Raw genomic sequence first — 18,430 nt, 5'->3', positions numbered from 1 at the left:
AGAGAGAGAGAGAGAGAGAGAGAGAGAGAGAGAGAGAGAGAGAGAGAGAGAGAGAGAGAGAGAGAGAGAGAGAGAGAGTGATTATTGCAGGAAATAGACAAAATATAACAACAATTCAGAGAATGTCATTCAGGAAATAAAACGCACGCACGCACGCACGCACGCACGCACGCACGCACGCACGCACGCACGCACGCACGCACGCACGCACGCACGCACGCACGCACACACGTAGTTCATTGTGTCTTTTCTGTCTGTCTGGCTGTCTGCTCTGTTCTGTCTGTTGTGTCTGTTCTGCCTGCCTGCCTGCCTGCCTGCCTGCCTGCCTGCCTGCCTGCCTGTCTGTCTGTCTGTCTGTCTGTCTGTCTGTCTGTATGTCTGTCTGTCTGTCTGTCTGTCTGTCTGTCTGTCTGTCTGTCTGTCTGTCTGCCTCTGTGGTGTCAGTAGTTGCCGTGGTGACAGGACAGGACCTGTTGCTAACAGATGTTTGCCTCTGATAACAACCTGTAAAACACACACACACACACACACACACACGCACACGCACACGCACACGCACACGCACACGCACACGCACACGCACACGCACACGCACAGTGAAACATAAACACACACACACACACACACACACACACACACACACACACACAGTGAAACATACACTAACACATTTTATAGGTTTCCTTTTTCTGAAAAAGTAAGTTGAGCTTCTTAACATAAATCTGTCTTTACATTCCAATCATTTCTGTCTCTCTTCACCAACAGTAGAACAATGATATAATCCTAGATCAGCAGCATTAAAATCAACCAATAGTAAGGGTTTCAAGTTTCAGATCCTAGATCAGTGATGTTACAGTCAACCAAAAGTGAACAGTACACAGATCTGATCCTAGATCAGCGACATTACTATGAACCCAGGGGCACAAGGATCAGATCCTAGATCAGCGACATTACAATCAACCAGTAGCTAGCTACAACAAGAGTTTCGCCTCACTTTTACCTGTAACTGTGTTCTGACAATAAAGTTGATTGGTTGATTGATTGATTGATTGAAGGACCCAGATTAGGGTGACCACCTCCAAACAGGCCCATTGAGGGACAGGTGAACCCGTTTTGCGGGACACCGCGGGACACATGGGGGGGGATTTTTTTTTTTTTTTTAATTATCATCAACATTGGCCATCATCTTTTCAAAGTGCTTTATTTAAAAAGTGTTTTTGTCGTAAATACAATTATACAAGCTTAAGTAAATTCTCACTATAAACCCCTTGGTTTCAGAGGACATATAGACACTAATAACAAATATAATATAAATACTGCATAAGTATAAATTCCACTTAAATCATAGTCATATTCTTGTCATCTGGACCAAGTGAAGCTTAGTTATTAACAACAACTTGAACAAAATATCTATAAGCCAGAGAGGGTCGCTTGTAAAAAATCTATGGCTTTGATGCTATAGATTAGATGTAGACACTTTCACTTTCCGACCCTTATTGTTGTTGTTATGCCAGTTGTTATGTGGCTAACCGGGTGCTAACCAAACAAACACGGTAAAATGTCGTTTCTGTAAAGAAAATGTAATTTTAAACGGGCGATTTTCAAACGTACGCTGTATATTTGGGCGGTCATTACAATCTAGAGTTGCAGCTCTAATATCCACTGTTGCCTGTTATGTTATTAATGATTAACAAATACATATACCGGTAAATATGTTATTCTCTGAGGTTAGGGAAGTCTGCTGGAGCTGACGGCATATAGGCACTGCCAGCTGGATGATGTCATCTTGGACTGGTCTCTCTCTCTAACATCACCCTGGTACGAAAACCTGGAGATCTCTCAAAACCGGACAACTACCGTGGCATCATCCTGACCAAAAATGTACAACCGCATGATACTGAAGGATACAGAGTGCTATTGATTCCCAACTCCCAAAATGGATTCTGAGAGGGGAGCACAGGTCCTTGCCTTACAGAGGATAACTGAGGAAGTTAAAAGGAACAATTTAGCGGCAGAGTTGTGCTTCATCGACTAAGGCATTTGAATCTATATACACAGAGGAATGATGATGATGAGGAAGATGTTCCTCCCAACCTACTCTGTGCCATTGGGAGTGTGGTACTGTATCATTTCAAACATGAGAACATGCAAACTGGTGGTCTCAGCCATTTAATGTAATCAGTGACACCCCAAGAGCTTCTGGCCATTGTATTAAAGGGACTACACCATGAATTTTAACTTTTTCTTCTTTTTTGTGTGTTTTTGGTCTCCCCTACCTCTCTTCTATCCTCAAAAATACCCCAGTTTGAACACTCAGGCTTTCACAGCAAATCTGGGCTTTTCTGTAAATTGGTCTAAAAACAGGCCAAACTGATTTGGTCCCTGTGCCTACGTCACGTCAGGGAACAATTCCTCCCGTTTTTCAGTTCCAACCATTTTATTTTTCTTATTTTTTTTTTTAGTTTTTCCACACAGAACCAGGAGATAACATGCATACAAACTGGCTCAATAGCGCCCTGTGCCAAACAGGACAATGTGGTATTGCAGGTGAAAGTGCTTTATAAGCCAGAGAGAAGTTAGCAATGAGTATATCTGAGGCTTGATTTAGGCTCAAACCTTTTGAAAAACGTTTGAGGGACATAAACAATATGATATTAAATATTATTATTATTTTTTAAATTCATGGTGTAGTCCCTTTAAGTTATAGAAGCCCAGGTGAGGTGAGAAATGGAACAGGCTGGCAAACCTTTTGTTTCTTGGTTCAGAGATGTAATGCTTTGGAACCTAGGTGTCGACACACTGTAACCCCAGGCCCAGGCTTTTGTCTTAACTTGAACTAATAAGAATACCCATTGTTTCTTCCTGGGCGTTAGCCGCAGACAGCAAATGTGTAGTGTTGGAAGCCAGGTCAAAATGACAAAAATATATACACTTGGATTATTCTTCTGTCTTAAGTCTGTAGGGTGTAGTTGATTAAAGTCTGGATAACATGATTAAAGTCTGGATAACAATGACCTGTGTTGTCAACAAAGAGAAATGTCATTTGGGGAAAATATTCAGTCTTAAAGTAACTGCTGTCTTTGTTGACTCATTGTATTTTCACTGCTGTTTACAATCAGGAATGTATAATGTGTGTGGACTTATTCTAAAGCTTGAGAGATGCTGAACAAGAATTATCCAACAGGTTATATTTTGAAATACTGTGTCTAAGTACAATTGATAACTTGTATATGTCATATAGGGAATACATGCTAATGTTATACCAGGATGTTGCGGGGGCTCGGGCCACGACTCTCCAAAATGTATGTTTGTGTGTGGGATTGGCTGACAAAAGGAGTAAGGGCGGGTCTTAACTCTTTGGCCCTCCCATGTGAACAGGATTTGAAACAGTGTATAAAATGATGTGCTTGCGATGTGAATGGGCGCGTTGCTAATCCGGCCTTCATGGGCAACCGCCAAGGGTCGGGCTGAATAATATATGTCTTGACTTCAAAACCTTGACCGGAACTTCTCTCCTTGAAACCTTTCCCAGCCAGGAAACTTAGTATAGCCGCTCTTGGGACCATAAAATATACTTCAGGAGCATGTACACAGGGACGAGAGCCAAAGTGAAAACGCCTGACGTTAGCAGCGAGGAGTTTAGCATCCAAACTGTGCTGCAAGGAGACACCCAGCTTGCGCCTTTCCTTTTCATAATAGCACTGGACTACGCCATAAAACAGGCTGTAGGGGACGGGAGCAAGAACTCTGCTTCACTATTACTTCAAGAAGGTCTACGAGACACCCTGCGGAAACCCTGACAGACCTGGACTATGCAGATGACATCTGCCTGCTATCTAATCAAGTAGAAAAGGCACAGGAGCTCTTAACTATAGAGTCGAGATAGAGTGTGCCACGGTTGGCCTCATGCTAAACGCAAAGAAAGCGGTAACCTATAAGAACCCCAAGAACATCCGCCCCTAACAACAATAGAAGGCACTGCTCTAAAGGAGGTCAGTGACTTTAAATACCTGGGCGCATGGGTCAACGCCACAGAGAAGGACCTAAAAGTGAGGAAGGTGCTTGCATGGAGAGCTCTTAACAGCATGACCAATGTGTGGAAACCCACAAGCTAACATGTTGTTCATAAGTTTAGTATGTGTTCAGCTTCTGTGAAGTCCACACTATTCAAAGCTTTTTGAAAAGCTTGTATGTGTAGGTTGTCTGATTCTGCCAACAGCATAATTTTAGACTAATAACCCTGTATTGAGTTCGGTCAGATTTGTTTCTAAACTGGGGAACCATTGGCGTGCACCAAAAGCTAACAGACCCAGTGGCCGCACATGACCGTGCATGCGCACGTACATGGCCTTGCATGCATGCGCACGTGGCCCCACATGCGCAGTAAGGGCAAAAACTCTGGCGTTGACTTAAACAGAGTTTCGGAAAAACGCTATAAAGCAGCTTGAATTTGGGAAAAGTGAAAAATATCGTTCCTGAGTGTCTGTACATGGTAATGATCATTGCCCATATGCAAGTTCAGATCAATTGCTGAACGCACTGAGGAGAAAAACGTGGTCAGACAGAAGGAATGCGGTTTAGACAGAAGGATAGAGGTTTGGAGAATTGGAGGATGTTCTGTACACAGTTGGGGGAGATAGGCCTATACAGTACTTTTCTCTACTTTTCTCAAATACGATTGGTCCAAAACACATCAATCAAAAAGTGTATACATGTAGATAGCAGAATTGCTCCCCAGAAATGGATCACACAAACATACTTGTCTGGCTCCTATGAAGGAATAGTCACTGACATGTGTGTATGGAACATGGTTTCTCTATCAGACGGCTGAAGGTTGGCAGCCCGTTCCCACCACTAATGTGGCTTTACAATTGCATAAAACGGGCTTAACTTGATTCAAAACATGCATTCATGCATTTGTTCAATATCGATACATTTCACATTAAAAAACGCTAATTTAAAAGTTTGTTAACAGTATTCAGGAGCTTAGGGGAGTCCATCATGACGCAATGGCACTAGTGATGATTCCATCTGACAAATCAGTAGTCTGCAGTGTTTTCATGTCATCATTTGGTATCACTTCAGCTCATTTGGAACACAGATGGAGGTGATACCAAAAAAGTATTTTGTAAAAGGTTCTTTTGCCAAATAGAAAACCATAGAAGGCAAGTGGATTGGAGTCAAACTGGTTCTATGCAATGGAATAAAGTACAAATGAAAAGGACAGAATTCTTTGATACGTATAAACTCACAGTTCAAGTCTTTTTTATTTTCACTCAGTGGTGGAAATGAACACGGTGTATGCTGTGAGACTGTTGAAGTTTGATTATAATACTTTATGAGATTAAAGAGGTTTTATTTGTCACATGCTCATACAAGTATGTGCAGTGAAATGTTGGTGTGGCATACTTCACCAGACTGTGCACAGTCCAACATACATTAGGTATAATGCAAATAGGCAATAATGGTTATACAGGGTGTTACATAGTAATTAGCAATACAATATAGTGTGAGAAGTATGTAAAATCTGTAAAGTGTAAAATTATAAATAACCTATAAAAAAACAGCATCATAATACACAGACGTGTTATAAAGTTAGGTATCCCAATTGCTGTTGATAACCATTTTTGCGTGAAATGTTCTAAAGTCTGCTTTGTGTAAATAAATGTATGGGAAGTGCGGTGCATTAATCTCTATAATGAGTTATAATTTATTACAGTATGTAATAAATTACAAGTGTGTGTGTGTGTGTGTGTGTGTGTGTGTGTGTGTGTGTGTGTGTGCGTGCGTGCGTGCGTGCGTGCGTGCGTGCGTGCGTGTGTGAGAGAGAGAGAGATAGATAGATAGATAGATAGATAGATAGATAGATAAATAGAGAAAGAGAGAGAGAGAGAGAGAGAGAGAGAGAGAGAGAGATAGATAACAATAACTAAAAGCAAGCTGTTTTTTTCAATTAAAATATACAAAGTACAACTATTAATAATAATTTAATATAATAGTGATATTGTTGTTGTTACTTACATTATTCCCAGTGTGTTCAGGAGAGACGGCAGTCAACAGCACAGCCAGGATGACAAAACCTCTCATTTCATCTAATAATGACAATTATTATTATTATTATTATTATTATTATTATTATTACCCTTATCATTATCATTATCATTATTGTTATTATCATTATTATTATTATTATTATTATTATTGATAACTTGATAACCAGGAAAGTACGCTTTCAAAAAGGATTACCGTAAAAAGAAGTAACACGGAGTCAGTCTTAAATAATAATTAGGTTTACTGGATTATTTGCACAGGAGAGACAAGGTGGTACAGCGTCAAAAATATTCTCTACTAGTAATACAAAATGTTCATCAATATAACAGACAGTTTATCTTTCATTAAGCCCACCCCACAATATACAGTAATATCAGCATGAACAGGGGCAAAGGCTCATCTTGGTGGCAAGGTCAGCTGTGCTAAGGCATCATGGATAAACTGTAGCCACAACTTTCATGGGTAAGAAAGAGTGGGCCAGGGAGCAAGGACATCTTATCTTAGCAGTTACAGAACTGTCCCTTCTGAGCAAATACATCATACTTTATGCAATTATCCAAAGTGATACATTACAATAATCATAATCTAATATATCGATTATAAATTATCCATCAATTATTAGTAGTAGTAGCAGTAGTAGTAGTAGTAGTAGTAGTAGTAGTAGTAGTAGTAGTAGTAGTAGTAGTATGATTAGTATTACTATTATTACTATTATCATTATGTATTAACAAAATATGTTTTTCACAAAGGTTTTTCTGTAAACTAGTTTAACTACTAGATTGCACCCTACTCTATATTTCATAGGTCTACTTCTAGTTCATCCTTATTGGTATAGCCTACTGCTTCTTCAAACAGTGCTACTTTAGGCAATCTCATATCACCTGCAGCCTACTACACTGTTAATATACAGTAGGCTACAGTAGCCCAGTGGTTCTCAAACTGGGGGTCGGGACCCCCAGGGGGTCCCCACATGATTTTGGCGGGGTCCCCAGGTGACAGTGAAGTGACAATTTTTAATCAGGACTTTTTAATTTTTAATACCTAACAAAAAAATAAAAAATAAAAATACCATTACTGCATCAAAAGTAATCATCAAACTATACTATAAATACTGGTCAAACATTGGCCAAATTGTCAAATAATATGAAGCCTCAACTCCTACAATTCCAAGTGCTTACCAGGGTGGGGGTCCCCAGTTCAAATAGCCAATGATTATTTTGGGGGGGTCACGGCCTGAAAAGGTTGAGAACCACTGCAGTAGCATACACCTCTAACATTTCAACTACCACCACTAATAGGCTTTACTCCTATTAGACAACTCCAAACCTTACTTTACATTTTCTACAACAAACGTTACTTCGACTGCTACTAAATGGACAAATGACATTATAGGCTTTACTCACTCGCTGATGTCTGTCAGCTGGTGTCCTTGTCATCAAGCCACACGTGTATTTTTCTTCTTATCCCAGTAAAACACACATCCGTATGGACCGTATATCAATCACAACTGTTTGTCTGCTATCCCCACTAAATAGACAAGGTTCAGGTAAAAAGAGAGAAGAACTCAGCTACTGGATAACTAACTAACTCTCTCTCTCTCTCTCTCTCTCTCTCTCTCTCTCTCTCCCTCTCTCTCTCTCTCTCTCTCTCTCCCTCTCTTGCTACCCCCCCTCTCTCTCTCTCTCTCTCTCTCTCTCTCTCTCTCTCTCTCTCTCTCTCTCTCTCTCTCTCTCTCTCTCTCTCTCTCTCTCTCTCCCTCTCTCTCTTTTTGGTCTGTGCATGAGTGCTACTTGTCTACCGGCGCGGTGGGAAAGTCAATCGCCTGTTTTTGCAGGTTACACTATAACGTTTTAAAAACCTGCATAATACTGTGTAGGCTATACGCGTTCATTTAGGGAGAAATTGGGGGTATCAGTATAGTAGCCTATAGTCTTTCTCTTCTGTTTATAGCAGGTTTTCTCTTCAGAAGTAGAAACAGAGGTGACTTTTAACAATTACGACTTCATCACCTTCTACATCTTGTGAGTGGGAAAGTGATGGGTTTGGGTCTGTTGAAGGGGAACTTTCCTTTTGGACTTTCACACCAAGTGAATTGAGGACCTCGTATGAAGTATAGGGTAAGAAGGCATTTTTTAAATACTAATTCATTGTACAAATCAAAAACAACTTACATTCGAGTCATTTATGTACCTTTCTCTGGGTAGGCCTATATTCTATGAAGATCTTGACTAATATAATAAATTAATATATATTGTACTAGGATGTCAATCAGTAAGAGGCAAACAAAATCAAACTCTAGACTTTTTCATGATGAATCTATTAATGTCGGAAAATGTATTTGAATGAATTACTGTTGACAATCATACATCAGCAATATACATACAACAATACTCTACATCTACCCAAACCATATCCCTCTAATGTAGTGTCACTATAGGCCTACTATTACTGCTACTGAGTTACCAGTTACTTTTACTACTATGTTACTTTTATAGTTACTACATCTACTTCTGGGTTACTATTGTGACTACTACTAGTTATTAAAACTACTATAGAGTTACTATTACCATGCCTAATAAGTTACTCTCACTAGCCTACAACTACTGAATTACTATTAGTAGCCCTACTGCTACCTACTATCTACCTACGTATTACTATTGCAAAGTTATCACCATAGTGAGTTACTGTACTGAGTTATACATATGTTTGCCTAGAGAGAATACAACGTCTAACTAAGATTTTAGTGCCTTTCTCTACACAATGAGTTTCAGATATAGAACCTCCAACTCTGACACTGTGTTTGTTTGCTGGATCCTATCTGCTTAAAATGTGAAAATTAAATAAAAATGAAAGGTTGGGGTGAGGGTAACATATCTTCTACTCATCAACTATATGCAGGATTGGTGGAGTGGTGGAGTGACATCCCTGGCTGTGAACCAATCAGAGCTGTTAGAGAGGTGACAGGGTGGCGTTGGAGGATGCTGATTTCCTGCCCCACCACCTCTTTCCACACAGCAATTTGGTAAGATATAAATTATTGTTAAGAAGTGTTATCCTACTAAATGCACGAAATCTCTCTCCGTCTGTGTGTGCGTCGTATCTCGAGAACCGTCCGACGACCAACTTCAAACTTGGTGCACGCGTGACGCGTCACTGAGGACTTGAGGGAGTGCCGTGACCGGTGTTGAGTTGGTCGCATAGGTGGTTGTCCAGAACCGCCGATCTGCCCCCCATATATCGGCATATATGGAGATATGCCGATATCTCGGGCTAGAGGGCTCGCCCCAAAACACACTCACCCCCATTTTCTCCGTGGACTGCTCGCCCCCAGCGGTTCTTGTATTCTTGTATTTGTTTTGCTGAGGATAAGGTTAGAAATAAGTTTAGGGTTAGGCATAGTTTAACTGAGGTTCCGATTAGGAATAAGGTTAGGTTTAAGCATAGTTTAACTGAGGTTCCGATTAGGAATAAGGTTAGGTTTAAGCATAGTTTAACTGAGGTTCCGATTAGGAATAAGGTTAGGTTTAAGCATAGTTTACTGAGGTTACGTTTAGGAATAAGGTTAGGTTTAGGCATAGTTTACTGAGGTTACGTCTAGGAATACCTGGTGGTGACCGTTCCAAGATCGCCGGATTTGCCCCAGGGCGAGCTTGTTTTGGGGCGAACTTTCTTGTATTCCTGTATGGGCGTATAGGGCGGATCGGCAGTTCTGGACAACCGCCTATGCGACCGATTCGATGCCGGGCACGGCACTGGTTGGCACGGATAGACCAAATGGTCCCAAATTTGTGGTATGAGCTTCAGATGACCCCTTGATGGAACGTGCCAAAGGGCATTTGAGAGGGCCTTACGGATTCTGAGAATCGAAAAAACAAAAACTGGACCTGAGGAGGAGGCGCAGGAGATTTTGTTTCCTGAGGTCTGAGGCGAAGGCATCGGTTCTAGGTTTCTCTGGTAGGTTTAGACTCCTTGAGTGATAGGCAGGGCTTCGCTGGTAGGTCCAGACTCCTTGAGTGATAGGCAGGGCCTCTCTGGTAGGTCCAGACTCCTTGAGTGATAGGCAGGGCTTCTCTGGTAGGTCCAGACTCCTTGAGTGATAGGCAGGGCTTCTCTGGTAGGTCCAGACTCCTTGAGTGATAGGCTGGGCTTGAGACTTTTGCGTTGGGTTTCACGTAATCTCTCAAGACAGATTCAGAGCTCCGCAGCTGAATCTATCGGCAACTCCCGTTACAATGTGTAGGGTTTGTTGTTAGTAAACCTAAAAAAAAACAAATGCGCACCACCGGAAGAGGAGGGCTGAAGGAGGGTGAACGGGCCGACATCCGGTCTCTACACACGGCAAATTGAAAGGAGATTTTTTTCGCCCCGGTTTTTGGCCGATGGGTTCCCAGATTGGGTTTTACTTGTCGTGCCGGGCTTAGCGTGATATTCGTGCCGGGCTTAGCATTATGTTAGAGCTGGGGGTGAGAGGGGGGGGGGGGGCAGTGAGAGAGAGAGAGGGGGACAGTGAGAGAGAGAGAGGGGGGCGGAGAGAGAGACAGAAGAAACCCGACTATAGGTTGGCGCCGTCCTAGTATATAGATTATGATAACTTTTCAGTTAACACAATGTGTATCTTTCATTGTTATTGTTAATTGTTATTATTTATCAGGATCTGTTATTGCTTGACACATCTAATGTTTTCACTTGAGCAAATCCTACACTAGACTGGCACCCTTTTGGCACCGGCCTAGTGTTGATAATCCACAAATCTCCATTTATGGAGTACCCTGATGTCATCAATACGATGTCATAGTATTACTGACGTCATAGACTGGCCTGGACTCCATATTTGGATATATTTCATATACTGTATGTGCGCAAAAGGGACACAGTCAGACAGATACCGAAACCTCCATATATGGTCATAAAAGGGACACAGACAGACAGACGGGTACAACTGGTACTCTGACAAGGGGTACACAGGTATTGCATAACGGGGGTGGGGAATGCATTTCCAACTGCCATCGTTCCCAACTTACATCATTCCCGAGTTATAAATAAATAGGAAAATGAATAGTAAATGTAAATAAATTGTAGCCATGCCCCACCATGATGAAGTAGTAGTAGTACAGTATTGGTAGTAGTAATAGTAGCAGTGATATAGCCTGGCATGGCCAGATTAATATCAGTGCGTAGATATTCTTTTTAGCGGTGGCAGATTTGTCTGGTTTCCAGGCTAGCAGTGATAGTACAGTAGTCGTAGTAATAGTAGTAGAAGTAGTGGAATTGATTACCATTGCTGACTTACAGTGTGCTTGTGTTCAGGTTTCTGATGCTGCTGTTCATTCAACAACACACCGTGTCTGGGGTGAGTACCTTTTTTTATTTGTTTTTAATTTAATTTATTGTCCTTGATGCGTATAAATTAATTCTAATTCAATATAAATTAAATTATAAAGAATTTGTGTGCACTGATAGTTCAAATACTGTATCTCTCCAGACTATCAAGCCTCTCTTTCTCTCAACCATAGCAAACAGTTATCACATCAGACACTAGACACTGCAAAGAGGCAGAGAGAGAGAGAGAGAGAATGAGATTGAGGGCAGATGTGAAGTTAGACAACACACTGGAAATAAACAATGTCTGTGTGTGTGTGTGTGTGTGTGTGTGTGTGTGTGTGTGTGTGTGTGTGTGTGTGTGTGTGTGTGTGTGTGTGTGTGCGCGTGTGCGCGTGTGCGCGTGCGTGCGTGCGTGCGTGCGTGCATGCATGCGTGCGCGCGCGTGTGCACCTAGTCTAAACAATAGATTTTATCTTTCCAGGATCACAGGAATATTGTGTGTGTTCACTTTGTCTCTGATCCTTGTACTCCTTACTATTGGTTGATTGTAATGTTGCTGACCTAGGATCTGATCCATGTACTCCTAACTATTGGGTGATTGTAATGTTGCTGACCTAGGATCTGATCTATGTACTCCTAACTATTGGGTGATTGTAATGTCACTAGCATTAAGATCATTGTACTTCTTACATTTGGTTGATTGTAATGTCGCTCGTTTTACTTGACCATTTACTCTGTAGTTTGTTGACCAGGGCTCATGCCATTTACTCTTCGATCTTGCTCCAGTGTTTCCCCTACAATTAAGTTGTAAAAGTGGCACTGAATAATAATCTATGAATAAATAAGAAGTCATGTGTCTTTGAGATTGACAGCTGTCGCTGAGTCACATGGACCGCCTCCTGTTAAAACATTGCATATGGGCAATTCGGAGGCTTCCATCTTTTTGTATGCAAGATCATTATTAAGATGGATCTTGAAATGTTTATTTCACAGATGTTTCCTTGCACATTCTAGTCAAATACGTTTGTTGTAATGTTAAGCTTAATTTATAGTCCGTGGTCCACATAACAGCAGGTATGCACATGAGTTTGTATGTCGAGGTGGGATGGCTGAAGGGGCTTCAGACAGTGGCGCTGGGCAGTGGAGTCTATGTTGTCCTGGGCAATGGGGACTCTGTGGCAGTGGGCAGTGGGATCTCTGTGGCACTGGGCAGTGTGGATTCTGTGGCACTTGACAGCGATGATATTGTGGCACTGGGCAGCAGGGAATCTCTGGTGCTGGGCAGACTCTGTGTTGCTGGGCAGTTGCTGGAGGTAGGCCAGAGTTGGCTGTAACCCTGGACTGGATGGGCATGGGGGCAAGGCAACCTAAGTAGAGTTTCTGTAATTTGCTGGCACTACAAGGACCTCCCCAAGCCATAGGTATACTGTAGGTCTTAGGCTGGGGCCAGCTCAGGATAAACAGGAATTTTGATCTGGCTACAGTTTGGCCTGCAGGCTCATAGGCTGGGTGTTCAACAGGGCATTATTGGGCAGGCAGGTTGTGGGCTAGTGGCCTCAAGACAGGCAGGCTGCAGGTTCATGTCTAAAGTAAGTCTAAAGTCTAAAGTCTGCTTCACTTTTGAAAAGTTGCATGCACATGATTTTTTAATATGTTACTATTTAAAATATTGCTTGTTAGATTAAAAGACATGCCGAGTGTCATCTTTGAATGTCCTGACTGGATCTGCTTGTAAACATTCACTGGCTGACCTCTGATCAGCTCTTAGGTTAGGGTTATGCCTCAATACAGTATAATAAAAAAGACACACCTGTTCTAATGATGTTATGGTTCCAGACACAATTAAATGTATTTAAACAATTAATATAAATCAGGACATGAAACTGTAATCAACTTCCTGCAGCTGTACTGGTCACATTCTGGAGTTTCCACAAAATGTCTGTCTTTTTCATGGTTTTGTGAATAGCTAGCACTATTAATAATACACACTCATGCATGCGCGTGTGCACGCGCGCACACACACACACACGCACGCACGCACGCACGCACGCACGCACGCACGCACGCACGCACGCACGCACGCACGCACGCACGCACGCACGCACGCACGCACACACACACACACACACACACACACACACACACACACACACACACACACACACACACACACACAGACAGAGAGAGAGAGAGAGAGAGAGAGAGAGAGAGTGCAAGGGGGAGGGGCTGTTGCTTTAAATTGAAAACGGGCACTCACTTGATGAGTTTGATTGTACTCATATCTCATATCTCCATGAACGAATACCACAGAATGTCTGGATTGCAATAATAAACATTTCTATTTCCATGATGAGGCAATAATATAAAGACAGTGCCAGGCAAAATACTGTCATGGCGTTAGGTTTGTCTGGATCGCACATTACATGCATCTTCATATTGCCTGTAAACAACATTTAATCTAGCATCATTCAGCAGTTAAAATCATCAGATCCCTGCACAGTATATCTACAGAATGCACACTTAAGCTGGGCTCGGAGTACAGGAGTTATAAAATACTAAATTATTTGAAAATCTAGTTGGCATCACACCACAGGATAATCTTATTTATCTAAATTGTTTTTCACAACAGCCAAAATAAACCTTTTTCTCCAAAGAGGCAGCTCAGCCAATGAAGTCATCAGCCTGAAAGAAATTCTTGTTTTTAATTAATGGAGCTATGACCTCACCAGCTCTTACTGTATGTCACACACACATGTACTGTACGTGTGTCTTGGGTTGGGGTTACATTAGTCTTGTGTAGCCAGACAATTATTCCACAATCTCTGAATGCTATATAGAATCTGGAAATCCTGAAAGCTAAGAACGGAAGCTGTCATTTATGTTCACGAAAATACAATTTAAAATATCCATTTGTACTATGCAGCAAGCTATAGACCAATTATTTGTTTACCAACATTGAGAATGGATGCATGCACAGGTGATTGTTTCATGCAATCATTTCTCAACCTGTTGTTTCGGGTTATGCTGGTTTCAGTACACACCAACCCCCTCTTGTGTGTTGGCTAGTGCTGCGCGCCCTAGCGAGACCTGGCAGAATGGGTTTGACGCTTGCGCAGTATGACGCTTGCAACCAGTGTGACGTCGTCTGTTAAGGGGTCTATAGATACTTTGCCTAATTTGATTTACAGCAGGTCAACTTTACGCGACTGCAACGGAAAGTGCAACGGAAATGGCGAAAGAGGTGGGGAATCCGCTTTACTCCTGAACCATTTTCAGTGCTTCTGTTGCACTGTATGAAAATTGTGCGAGTCAATAGTCTGTCTCCAGAGACTTGGATACATTTCTGTAAAAATGAACACCTGCATTTGATGTCATTTATTTCTGACGTTAAGAGTTCCTGTGAACCAAGAATAAGTTTATATAAAAACAAAAACGATTCCAGGCAATTTATGATCCATGTAGTTTGAAAACACATAAGTTGCTCATCATTATTTACTTTCTTGGTAACCGGAAGATCCAGAGATGTTTACATGCTGCAGTGCATTTTTGGGAATATAGTGTGGATGCTGGTAGCTTGTACTACAACAGGACATGAAACTGTCATCAATTTCCTGAGGCTGTATTGGTCACATTCTTGTGTTTCCACATAATGTCTGTGTCAGGGCTGTGAGTACAACTAGTACTGTCAATAACACGCACGCTGTTCTAGCGCTCCCACCTACAAGGGAGATGCTGCTGCAACTGGCTACAATTAGGCTCTTTAATTAAAAGAGAGAAAGAAGGGGGGACCTGTTTATTATTCTTTTTTAAACAATTGTTTCTCTGTTGTTGTTTTTTCTTGGTATTATTATATGTATGTATATATATATACATATTGCTTGTGTCTGAGTCTGTAGATATATGTTTGTATCCACATTTAAGCATGTGTGGATGTGTGCTTGCAGGTACACATACATGGGCATGTACGGGCTTGGGTATATTTATGGGTATCTGTTAATTTGTCACTATTAATTTGTTACTGTATTTATTTATTTATCTTTAGTTTCGGGTTTTTTATTTGGTATTCGTATTTTTATTTATTCTGTTTTGTCTGCTTTGGTAATAACCAGTAATGAGAGGAGGGGGGTGGGACAACAAAAACATCAGTCTATCCTGTGCTGGAAAAAGCTCAATAAACATATAGCATAAAAAGAATAAATAACTGGGTCCTGGGTTCGATTCCTGCAGGGTACGCTGTGGCCAGTGGACAGTGCCCATACCCTAGGTGGGGTTGCCGAAAGGGCCTCTCTGTGAGGAGTTTGCATGTTCTCCCCGTGTTCCCAATCCCTAGGGTAGGTACCCTCACAAAAACATGCAGTAATCCTGGTCACTATACTGCCTCCCCCTGGCCAGCCGGGGCGCCTGATGGAGGGGAAAGGAACTGGTTGGAATAACGTGTTCCTTCCACGGCACGCGCTACGTCCAACCCATAGAGTTAAATAATAGAGAGGGCACCCGAAATCTCCTCCCATCCACTTGCATTGAGTTGCTCACCCAGCGCATGGGCCTAAATCACCCCTTCTTCCGGGTTGGACATTTGGTGGGCGCGGCCTATTATGGGCCCAATTCGTCACAGATGTGACGCGTTTTGCGTCACAGAAGCGTGCAGCCCCGTCCGCAAGCTCGTGAGTCGAGCCCATTGGTCGAAACCGTTTTCGCTCGTTCATGTTGAGGCCCCTAAGCTGCAATACCATGAATGGCCAGCATGTCCATTTGGCTTCAATGAAACCACTGGGTTCTGGGGGCTTGGTCCAACCAGGGAAACTCTCCCCTGTCAGGTGATAAGAAGGTCAGTTGGCTCTCATGTCAGTTGGCTCTCATAGGAGACATGAGCTCGGCCCTGGCCTCCCTAGGTTGGCAGAGGGAAGGTAGTGCCCAGGATTACATAGACAATTGGCACTGGGTGTAAAAAATGGGGTTACAAAATCGTGGGATAAAAATGTAAGAAAAAAAAAACATGCACGCCACGCACGCACATGTTTGTATTACTATACTTAATCAACATTTCAGAACTGCAATTTTATTAATGCCATTAAAAAATGCTATTTTTAACCTTGTGTCTGTATGAGAGAGAGAGAAAGAAAGAGAGAGAGAGAGAGAGAGAGAGAGAGACTTACACAACAGGCGCAGACATTTTGAGGGGCCGTGCTCTGACATGAAAAAACGGCACTCATTTGATGAGTTTGATTGCAATCATATCTCATTCCTCCATCTGGATTGTAATAATGAAATGAGGTTGGCAATAATATAAAGACAGTGCCAGGCTAAATACTATCATGGGGTTAGGTTGGTCTGGTTCACTCACAACATGTATCTTCATATTGACTGTAAACAATATCTACTTTAATCTAGCACAGTGGTTCCCACCTTTTCTGGATCAGGGCCCACTTGAACAGCATGTTTTTTTTAATGACCAAGCACAATCAATCAGATGGCGTTCCAGCTTGGATAAGTAGAACTAACGGTGTACACTTTTCACAATGAAAACTAATCTTCCAAGGTTTTAAAGAAAGATTTTCTTTTTTTATATATCGTTGCTGTCCGGCAGGAACCAGCTAACTGAACACCCCTGTGTGTTGGTAAAAAAAACATTTTTTTTTACCTCCAACCTCATTGTGAGCTTGGAGGTCCATTCAGCTGTTTTTATCAATGATGAACAAAACTTCCTAACTCCATTTTTATTATTATTATTTTTTTCACTTCCTGAAAAATTTACATTTTGGAGTTTGCTGGTTCCTGCTGGACAGCAGAGATATGAATGTTATATTATCAATAAAACCTTAGTGTTTTGACAATTATTTGGCTGATCTAGCATGATTCAACAGTGAAAACCATCAGATCCCTGTATCTCTACAGCTGTGGTTCCCAACCTCTTTTCCTTAGAAGGCCCCTTCTTACATCTGACAAAAGCTGCGACCCACACAAAAGCTGCACACGTGCACGCACACGCACACACGCACGTGCACGCGCACACATGCGCACGTGTTGCACCCCTTTGTAGGGCATCATTTCAATAGGATGTTCGTTTAAAGTGCTACCCTTTTTTCTTGGTTCTGGGCCACCCCACATTCATATCCCACAGAAGCATGATAACTATCAAAAAGTGATAATGATAATGGGTTTTTATTTTGGTCTAACTTCAGTAAATGGGCTACTCATATTTATGCAGTCACAAGAGCTTAACAATTAAACTATTATAATAATTATAATTATAATCCTCCTGGAGCAGCTCCACCAAAGAGGGCAAAAGTCTGAAAGAATTTGTTGCCGGTTTTCGCCAGCTGTCATTATCGTCTCTTCTCGTGCCCTCTCCTGATCCATGCACTCTTTAGTATTGGTTGCTTATAATGCCGCTGATCTAGGATCTGATCCTTGTACTGCATACCATTGGTTGATTGTGACGTCGCTGATGTAGGATCTGATTCTTGTAATCCTTACTATTGGTTGATTGTGATATTACTAATCTGGGATCTGATCATTGTAATACTTACAACTGGCTGAATGTACTGTTACTGATCTGGGATCTGAGCTTGTTGGAGAGGTGACTGAGTTCACCAAAGCTATCTGGACTCTTATCAAGGTGTGTGTGTGTGTGTGTGTGTGTGTGTGTGTGTGTGTGTGTGTGTGTGTGTGTGTGTGTGTGTGTGTGTGTGTGTGTGTGAGTGTGTGTGTGTGTGTGTGTGTGTGTGTGTGTGTGTGTGTGTGTGTGTGTGTGTGTGTGTGTGTGTGTGTGTGTGTGTGTGTGTGTGTGTGTGTGTGTGTTATCTGATGAACACTCTCTCTCTCTGCACTCTACACTTTTGATTTGTGTCTTTGTTGACATTCCAAATTTCCAAACCTCCGTGTGGTCGTTTTGTTTGGTGAAGCTAAAGCTACTTCATTTGATCTCCTTTTCTCCTTTATTCTATAGAATGATAAGAGGAGGTATGAGAAGGGGAACAGAATAGTCTGACAAATGATATATTCATTAAAATAAAATATCTTCTTTTAAGCTCTATAGTTCTGCTACTGATTTGTG

The 18,430-nt window shown here is 41.8% G+C and overlaps 2 protein-coding genes across 6 annotated transcripts in view; one reads left to right on the top strand and one right to left on the bottom strand.

Annotated features, from left to right (window-relative positions):
- col4a3 (collagen, type IV, alpha 3) overlaps positions 1-7,663 on the bottom strand; it is a 74,931-nt gene extending 67,268 nt beyond the window's left edge. Inside the window, exons 1-2 of the mRNA XM_084065092.1 lie at positions 7,455-7,663; positions 6,022-6,092 (exon numbers count right to left, since the gene is read on the bottom strand). Of these exons, the coding sequence (XP_083921218.1) occupies positions 6,022-6,087 (66 nt within the window). The 5' untranslated portion in view covers positions 6,088-6,092; positions 7,455-7,663. The remainder of the gene's footprint in view (positions 1-6,021; positions 6,093-7,454) is intronic.
- Positions 7,664-7,834: 171 nt separating this feature from the next.
- col4a4 (collagen, type IV, alpha 4) overlaps positions 7,835-18,430 on the top strand; it is a 141,020-nt gene continuing 130,424 nt past the window's right edge. For 3 of the 5 annotated variants that reach the window (XR_014601356.1, XR_014601357.1, XM_084065334.1), the window contains exons 1-3: positions 7,835-8,168; positions 8,950-9,073; positions 11,359-11,401. Coding sequence is in view for 1 of the 5 variants with exons in the window: in XM_084065334.1 (XP_083921460.1) it covers positions 9,030-9,073; positions 11,359-11,401 (87 nt within the window). In the remaining 4 variants the exon portion in view is untranslated. The remainder of the gene's footprint in view (positions 8,169-8,949; positions 9,074-11,358; positions 11,402-18,430) is intronic. The other 2 variants (XR_014601358.1, XR_014601359.1) reach the window with 2 other exon arrangements.

Source organism: Gymnoscopelus microlampas (assembly GCF_963454915.1).
Source record: "Gymnoscopelus microlampas genome assembly, chromosome: 8".
In the NCBI taxonomy this organism is placed as follows: Eukaryota; Metazoa; Chordata; class Actinopteri; order Myctophiformes; family Myctophidae; genus Gymnoscopelus; species Gymnoscopelus microlampas.
This window is presented reverse-complemented; position numbering and strand designations above follow the sequence as displayed.